General features: G+C 35.8%; 3 protein-coding genes across 3 annotated transcripts; all 3 read left to right on the forward strand.

The window, feature by feature from the left end:
• Nucleotides 1-1,462: 1,462 nt before the first annotated feature.
• On the forward strand, nt 1,463-2,023 carry LOC115961973 (uncharacterized mitochondrial protein AtMg00310-like). The gene has a single exon (XM_031080855.1). The coding sequence runs from the start codon at nt 1,463-1,465 to the stop codon at nt 2,021-2,023; it is 561 nt and encodes a 186-aa protein (XP_030936715.1).
• A 306-nt stretch (nt 2,024-2,329) lies between these two features.
• LOC115961974 lies at nt 2,330-3,361 on the forward strand. The gene has a single exon (XM_031080856.1). The coding sequence runs from the start codon at nt 2,330-2,332 to the stop codon at nt 3,359-3,361; it is 1,032 nt and encodes a 343-aa protein (XP_030936716.1).
• Nucleotides 3,362-4,182: 821 nt separating this feature from the next.
• LOC115961975 (TMV resistance protein N-like) lies at nt 4,183-9,158 on the forward strand. The gene is made up of 3 exons (XM_031080857.1): nt 4,183-4,695; nt 8,285-8,575; nt 8,772-9,158. The coding sequence occupies exons 1-3, from the start codon at nt 4,183-4,185 to the stop codon at nt 9,156-9,158; spliced, it is 1,191 nt and encodes a 396-aa protein (XP_030936717.1).
• Nucleotides 9,159-9,372: the final 214 nt, after the last annotated feature.

Raw genomic sequence — 9,372 nt, forward strand, 5'->3', positions numbered from 1 at the left:
AGAGAGGTGATTGAAACGGCCTGGGATTCTTTGAATGCTAATCCGGATGTGTAGATTCAAGATAGGCTAAAAAGTTGCCAAGCTCACCTGCAGACCTGGAATCGTAGGGAATTCGGCAATGTTAACAAAAATTTGAAGCAGAAGCAGAGTCGCCTATAGCAACTAGAAGAGTTGAACTTGCTACATGAATCAGCGGAGGAGATTTAGACTCTGAAAAAGGAAATAAACGAAGTATTGTTGCAGGAAGAAATGATGTGGAATCAGAGGTCAAGGGCTTTATGGGTTAAATGTGGGGATCGGAATACAAAATTTTTTCATGCCACGGCTAGCAATAGGCGCCAGAAAAATAGAATAGAAGGTTTGTGTGATTCGGGGGGTATGTGGAGAGAGGACTGTGAAGAGGTGGAAGGTATAATTTTGACATATTTCAAGGAAATTTACAGCTCAAACTTCCTAGTTGATTTTGGGGCTAGCCTTGGGGCGGTGGACAAGAAAGTTACAGAAGAAATGAAAGAAAACCTGCTGATGGAATTTAAGGCAGCAGAGGTTTGGCATGCCTTGAAGCAGATGCATCCCACAAAATCTCCAGGCCCAGACGGTATGTCACCTATATTTTTTCAAAGATATTGGGATATTGTTGGTCCTTATGTAGTAAACTGTGTCCTCCAAACTCTTAGAACAGGTGTTATGCCAAATGGTTTAAATGACACTTATATATGTCTAATACCTAAAGTTAACTGCCCCCAAAAGATAACGGAATTCCGACCAATAAGCCTGTGTAATGTTATATATAAACTTGTATCCAAAGTATTGGCTAACAGGTTGAAGAGAGTACTCCCAGAAGTCATCAGTGATGCACAAAGCGCCTTTGTACCAGGGAGGCAGATCACAGATAATGTTCTTGTGGCTTTCGAAGTCATGCACTGTATAAATAAAAGGAGAAAAGGGAAAGAGGGGTTGATGGCAATAAAGATTGATATGAGTAAGGCGTACGACCAGGTTGAGTGGGCGTATTTGGAGGCGATGATGCTCAAATTGGGTTTCCAAGATAGGTGGATATCATTGATGATGATGTGTGTGACCACGGTGTCATATTCCGTGCTCTTATATGGGGAACCGAAGGGTAGGATTGTTCCAACTCGAGGGCTTAGGCAGGGGGACCCGATATCACCGTACCTTTTCCTTTTGTGTGCGGAGGGTCTCTCGGCCATGCTTAAAAAGTTTGAAAATGGGGGAATTCCTAGAGGCATTGCGGTGTGTAGAAGTGCTCCTCGGGTCTCTCATTTACTTTTTGCTGATGACTGTATAGTGTTTGGCAAAGCTTCAAAGGAGGAGGGGCTGAGACTTTTAAAAATCCTTGAGGTGTATGAAAGGGAGTCGGGACAAAAGCTAAACAGAGAGAAAACTTCTCTCTTCTTCAGCAAAAATAAAAAGGGAGGAGTTTAAAGAGGATGTGAAAGATATGTTTGGAGCACAAATCATCCATCAGCATGAGCGATACTTGGGGTTGCCCCCGTTGGTGGGGAAGGGAAAAAAGAAAGCCTTCCATCAAATATTGGATCAGGTTGGTCGAAAAGTAGCGGGTTGGAAAGGAAAGCTGTTGACAACAGGGGGCCGTGAAATCCTAATAAAGGCCATTGCCCAAGCCACCTCAATGTATATGATGAATTGTTTTAAACTTCCTGATTCCTTATGTAATGAGTTAAACTCGTTGATGAGGAAATTTTGGTGGGGTCAGCGTGAAAAAGAAAGGAAGCTTGCTTGGATAGCTTGGGAGAAGATGTGCACACCAAAGGCTGAAGGTGGGATGGGTTTTAAGGATCTCAAAGCTTTTAATCTAGCCTTGCTTGCAAAACAGGGGTGGAGAATCTCTCAAGATACAGATTCCTTGGCTCATCGGGTGTTTAAAGCTAAATACTTCCCGGATTCCAACTTTTTGGAGGCTCAGTTAGGCAAAAACCCATCATACACTTGGAGAAGTCTAGTGGTTGCTATAGGGGTTCTAAAGCGGGGACTGAGATAGAATATTGGTAATGGGCAAAGGGTGAGGATATGGGCAGACAAGTGGATTCCAATCCCCAATTCATTCAGGGTTGTAAGCCCTCATCCTCAAAACTTCGAAGGTGAACTAGTGGAAAGCCTTCTAGACTAAGAAGTTGGGGGGTGGAATACTAGTGTTGTGAAAAACTGTTTCTTGCCCCATGAAGCGGAGGCTATTTTGAGCATCCCTATCAGTAAATGTTTGCCGGATGATGCCTTGGTCTGGGCTTGGACCAAAAAAGGTAACTTCATAGTGAAAAGTGCTTACCATGTAGCACATGAGTGGCTGATGGATGGAAGAGGCAAAGGGGCTGGTTGTGAGGGATCAAACCTGAATAAGAAAAAGGAATTTTGGAAGACCATTTGGGGATTAAAGTGCCCAAGTAAAGTCAAACACTTTATGTGGAGGGCGTGCAAGAATATCCTTCCTACAAACTATTGCCTTTGCCTTCGGAAGGTTTCCAAAGGGGATGAGTGTGGGCTGTGCGGGCTGGTAGAATCCTTGGGACATGCCTTGTGGGACTGTTGGTTGGCAGATGCGGTTTGGAAGGAAGCTAAGATTTCATTTCCGAGGGGCTGCCACCCTCATCGCGATTTCATTGATGTGGTTTGGAAGCTGTGGGAAGAAAGAAAGGAAGGCGAGCTAGAACATTTGGCGTGCATAGTGTGGTGCATTTGGAAGAACAGGAATGCTTCAAAATTTGAAGGAAAATGCAAGGACGCGAGGAGGATTGTGACTGAAGCCACTGCTCTTGTTGAGGAATTTAGTGAGAAGTATGGTGCCCCAAAACAAACTACCCCACAGAGATCTGAAAGATGGACCCCTCCTAGTGAAGGTTGGTATAAAGTAAACATGGATGGGGCGGTGTTTAATGAGCTGGGCAGCTGTGGAATTGGGATTGTCATAAGAAACGAAAGGAGAGAAATCATGGGAGTGATGAGCAAAAGGACGGACTTTCCGTTGGGAGCTTTGGAAGTGGAAGCCAAAGCTTTTGAAGAGGGCTTGCTGCTTGCTGGTGACCTTGGGCTGAAGCACATTGTGCTGGAAGGTGATGCGCAAGTAGTAACAGATGCGTTGATGGGCTGTAGCTCCCCCCCAACCTCAATCCAGATGATTATCGAAGGCATCCAGAGGCTGAATTGTAACGTCCTGGATTGGAAAGTCAGCAATGTTCGTAGAACAAGCAATATGGCTGCACACCGTATGGCTAGGAATGCAAAATTTGTGAATGATTCTGTTATCTGGGTTGAGGATATCCCACCCATCATTGAATTTCAAGTTATCAAAGATGTAACTGTTTTGGACCACGGTCCAGTTTAATGAATGCTGTTGAAGTTTGAACAAAAAAAAAAAAAAAAATTCAACTTATGCTAGTTAAAAGCTTGTTGTATTTCGGGACTCAGTGGAAGCAATGCTGATATATTATTGTTATAACAAATAATTTGAGACGGCTGCTTCAACACTTAGGAGAAGCTCGTTTGGAAAAGAGTGAAACAAAACTATCCATAATATTATTATAAATGTTGGATTCCCAAACTAGAATTGGATGATGCACACAACAACACGTGTCATATATGAGTCTTAAAATGCTTGACATGTAATTGATTCTTTAAGATATTTAGGACTAACAATGCTACATGGGAAGGCTCACGTCTTAGGCAAGAACAATAATTGTTTGCTTTGAAATTCTTTTTTTAGATCATTCTGTCGTAAACCATCTCCCCCTCACCCCCCATAATAAATTGCATGGAATGAGAGACAATTGGATAAAGATCGAACTGAAGTAATCTAACCAGCATCAACAAAAGGTTTTATAACAAAAAAAATATAGTTCCCAATCCATCATTTTGACATGTATAAGTGATATAATCATACAGTTCTTATATGAGTAATTCTATCCACATTGCTCAAGCTAATGAATTCATATTTGTTTCACTTAAGTATTATCACCTAATGCTTTTCTCCACAGGCGTGAGGCAGATTTTATCCAAAACATTGTGGAAGTGATACTGCGTGAACTGAGTTCCAAATTCTCAAGCATTACCCAAAAAAACTTGGTAGGAATAGATTCTTCAGTAGAGGAATTGATCACTTCATATTTAGATTTTGGGGGCAAAGTTTTCATGATTGGGATTTGTGGTATGGGGGGGCTGGGAAAGACAACTCTTGCTAGAGTGATTTATGAGAAGTTCTCCAACGATTTTGAAGGTTCTAGCTTTATCGCTAATGTTAGGGAAGTTTCAGAAAAACAGAGTTTGCTTCCATTACAAAAACAACTTCTTGCACAAACTTTGGGGGAAAGAAATATAGATATATGGGATGTTTATGATGGAGTTGACATGATCAAGAAGAGGCTACATTGGAAAAGGGTTCTAGTTGTTCTAGATGATGTTAATCAATTGGACCAATTAGAAAAATTGGTTGGAGAATATGGCTGGTTTGGAGAAGGGAGTTGGATCATAATAACAACCAGAGATGATCATTTGTTGCTTCAACATGAAGTTCATAAAATATATAAGCCTAATACATTAAATGTCCATGATGCTCTAAAGCTTTTTTGTTTGAAAGCCTTCAAAAATGAGCAACCAGGAGAAGGTTATGTACAACTCTCTGAAAAAGTGATATCTTATGCTAAAGGACTTATGTTGGCTCTTGTAACTTTGGGTTCCTTTTTGTTTGGAAGAACAATGGATGAATGGCAAAGTGCATTGCACAATTTGAAAAAAAAAAAATCCTAAAAGTGAGATATTTGATTTACTTAAATTAAGTTATGATGGACTAGAGAAAATGTGGAAGGATATTTCTTGGATATTGCGTGTTTCTTAAGAGGGAAGACTAAAGATCAAGTAATAGAGATATTAGAGAATCGTGGGTTTGATGTGAGAATCGGTATTAGTGTTCTTTTAAATAAATCTCTCATAATCTTAGAAAACAAGACATTGTGGATGCATGATCTACTACAAGAAATGGGTAGAGAAATTGTCCGTCGAGAATCATGTGAAGAGCCTGGAAAGCGTACGTAGTAGGTTGTGGCTTTGTAAAGATTTGTTGCATATAATGACGAAAGATACGGTAAGAGCAATGGCAAAAATAAAAATTTATTTCAACAAACGAGTTTAAGTTGGTATAATAGCCTAATTTCGTTCAATAAAATAGTTTATTCTGATTCAACAGGTACATAGGTGCCTAGGTTCTTGATTAACGAAATACAGAATACAAACTTTCGTTTTCATATATTGTTTCTAACGATTTTTTATATTTTTGAAAACATAATATGATTGTATCATATCTATAATATATAATGGAAGTTTCACAATAAATTTTGCAAAACTTCTGTTACTTCATGTCATCAGCAACCCATCACTAGCTAATTTTGGTTCTCCATTCCAGTCCCTTTATCTCCTCTTAAATTCTATGGTTGTACTTTGTTCAACCTTTCTTCTTTTTTTTTTTTCTTTTTTTTTTTTTTTTTTTTTTTTTTTTTTTTTTTTTTGTAATGTTCAATATTCCATTCCATTCCTTTTATGCCTTCTTAAATTCTACCACTGCACTTTATCCAATCTTCATTTTCCTATTTTTCAATATTCACCACCCCCCACCCCAATTAATTATCTTCCATATTATTTTCCATATAAATCTATGGGGTAATATCACTCCCCTTCTTAGAAGAAGTTTGGGGACATGACATTCCACCTCAAACTTAAAACGAAAAAAATATTTTTCCCCCTTTGACATCCGTTTGACCAAATTTTGTTTAATTAATATAAAAAAATTATGTACCAACTTACCCTTTGCTTAAGGCAAGTTTCCAAAATTATCCTCCATTTCAAAATTTATTATTTTTAATTTTTAATTAAAGTGTATTTTAAAATATTAAGTATGACTTTTGCTCTTTTTTCTTTTTTCTTTTTCTAATGAGTTATGGAGAGATTTGCCGTTGTAAGTGTTTTAGTACTTGATAAATTTTGTATTTTTATTCTAATTTTATTAGTTGTGTTTTTGCTTACCATGGTTAAACTTTTGTAAAAATATTTTTATAAAAATTTAAAATATTTCGTTACTAATATAAATAGAAGGGGTTGAGTGTTGATTTCTTCAAACCTCAAGGGAGGGGAGTATAATTACCCCTAAATCTATTATTACTCCCTTTAATACCCTCTCTCTTGTTCATTACATCCTTTGCCTTCAAGTTAAAAAAGAGGCCAATACTCCCTATTTCTTCCATTTTGTTTCCCTTTTGGTAATTTTTTTAATTGTCTATTTTTTTACTAACATATTATTTTGAGAATTGTTTATATCCACAATATTTTCATAACAAATTCTAAGTGATAGTTGTTAATAGTTGTTATAGATGGGCAAAAAAATCATTTAAGTTATGGATTCAAATTAGAACCAATAATAACTTACCACCTATAATTTGTTGTGAAAATATTGTGAAAATATTGTGAACTAGCACTTCTTTATTATTTTTGGTTTATTTAACTGCCAAATGCGGCAATGCACATCACATTTATGTTAACAATGCTATACTTGTGGCCAAAATATTTCTGTGTTAACGAAGTAATGTTATCAAACTATCATATTCAAATTATTTTATGTTTATTTTTTACTGAAATTTTCATTTCATATTCAGTGTTTGGTAGAACTTCCCGAGAGATGAAGGTGGATGAGGTTCCTTTCTGTTTGATCTTTCCAGAAGATTGGAAAGAGTTTCATTCTTAACCTATTCAATTCTGATTCAGACTTACGTGTTCTGCTTTTTTTGGTTTTTGTTCTTGAAGTTGTTTGCTTTATTTTGTTTCTTGTATTGAAAAATATTTGATATACACTTGTATTTTGGATATTAGGGACAAAAGGTTAGAATTTGAAGTAATTTTTGTTTTCGTTTTGTTTCTTTTTTTCATTTTTGTTTTGAATTGTGGTTTTGAATTATGGTTTTGATACTTTGGATTTTATATTAGGGGGGAGAAAGTTTTTATATTTTTATAAAATTTGTTTTATAGAATAATTGTTAATTTTTAGCATACTTTAGGAATTGATGATGCACAAAATTTTGTAACTAAATGTTGTTTAGGAATGGATATTTTTTCTGTTATTGAGAAAGATTGTTTTGCTTTTCATTTTGATAGTGGAAAAACTGTTTTATTAATTATAGTGTGTATATAGGTGTCATCTTAAATTTTCTTGCAAATCGCCCAAATTAATGACTAGTTTGTAAACTTGAATTCATTTTTTTTAAATGAATTCATTTTTCTTGATGTAATCATCCAATCATTCTCTGATTACTACCTAGAACAAAATGCTAATATATATATATATATATATATATATTTTTTTTTTTTTTCAACTTCGATCTATAGGCTTAATTTTCTTTATTTTCCAATCACTTTAAAAGTAGTGTCGTCATTTCCTATATATATATATAGACACACACATATTGTCTTGGTCTTGAATTCCTAAAAGGTAGAATTGGACCTCTAGTTTTGAAGCATGGTTATAAAACAAAATTAGCAATCTTCATATATGAGTTTTAAACTGGACGATAAGAAGAAAACCTTAAAATATGATGTGTTACGATCATCTCTTTTAGGGATACTACGCTCTTTTAATTACTAAAAGGACTCTTAATATGCAGTGCATTTTACTGTTAAACCATGACGTTGTACTATGATCTATTAGTGACTAACAAGAGTCTTAACACGATTTATATTTTACTATTATATATTCTATGAATAGTGTTAGGGATACAACATTTTTAATTATATATTTTTGATAATTATTAATATGATATATTGTGATTGGAGCCGTACCACTTTGAATTGAGCCAAACTTTGACATCACTTTTATCATGTACCAATCACAACTTACAATATCAATAGTTTTGAAAAATGTTGTATCTTAGAACTTATTGATTTTCTATTGTTAAATTTGAAGTTAGTTCCATCATTTGGGGTTCTCTTGGGGAGGGCAATGCAAAATTTAAATTACTTCTAGGGGGTACAATGGGGCAATTTTCCACCCTCAACCTTGTTGGTTAAGATGAAGTTATAAAAAATCGTAAAAAGGTGGCACGTAATGCACAAAACTATCACTTTTTGCTGGGTTGGTTAGAAGGAAGTTATATACATAGAAAACTCAATGAATATATATTTTCATCTCCTTAACATTGTATAAAACTAGACTGATACTTGTACTCGTATATTTTCTCGTGCAAATCACCAAGTCTTTGCTTTTGAATTTTAGGCAACAGAAGCAATTCAAGCCATAGGTTTGGCCTCTTTTGATGTGGATCCGGAAGAGGCTCAAAGCTTTGAAGAATATTCTGAAGCCTTTTCAAAGATGTTTAATCTTAGATTGCTTATGATTGATGATTTGCATATCCCAAATGGTCTCAATCATGTTTCTAATTCCCTAAGACATCTTATATGGAATGGTTATTTCTCGAAATGTTTGCCGTCCAGTTTCCAACCGAAAGAGCTTGTTAAACTTGAATTGCATTCTAGCAACATTGAATATCTTTGGAAGGGAGTTAAGGTACTTGTGTCTTTTTAAGTGCATTTCTATGATATATTATTTCTCTTTTCTCTAGGTGTAGTTACAATACACTCCCATCTTTTCCCTTTCATTATATAATTGTTTTAATTTAAACATTATTTACTCCTTAGACTAACTCTATATTTACTTTAATGTAAGTTAATTGTTATTTTCTTTTCTTTTTTCTTTGCAACAGTATTTAGACAAGTTAAAGTCCATTGATCTTAGTGATTCCAAATTCCTTATTGGAACACCTGACTTCTCTGGGCTTCCAAGACTTGAGAGACTATATCTTATTGGCTGCCATGATTTAGTTGAGATACACCCATCTATTGGACAACTCAGGAGGCTTGTTGTTTTAGATCTAGAATCCTGCCTATCTCTTACGAATCTTCCTAGCATGTCCACTGAAATGGAGTCCCTTACAAATCTTAATCTTTGTGACTGCATAAATATCACAAATATTCCAGAGTTTAAGGGAATTATGAAAAGCCTATCAGAACTTTCCTTGAATAAGACTGCTGTTGGGGAACTACCCTCCTCAATTGAGTGTTTGACTGCGCTTACTTCTTTAAATCTATGAGACTGCCAAAATCTCGAATGCCTTCCAAGCAATATGGATAGTTTGAGGTCTCTTGAAAAACTCCTTCTTCCAGGATGCTTGAAACTTTCCGCCCTACCAGAGAACGTGTGGAAAATGAAGTGTTTGAAGAAACTTGATTTGAGTGGACCTGGCATTAGACGAGTTTCCCAAAATAAACTTAATTTGGGTGGGACGTTTCGACTTCAAAGAATAG

This window comes from Quercus lobata, chromosome 9 (genome assembly GCF_001633185.2).
Source record: "Quercus lobata isolate SW786 chromosome 9, ValleyOak3.0 Primary Assembly, whole genome shotgun sequence".
NCBI lineage: Eukaryota > Viridiplantae > Streptophyta > Magnoliopsida > Fagales > Fagaceae > Quercus > Quercus lobata.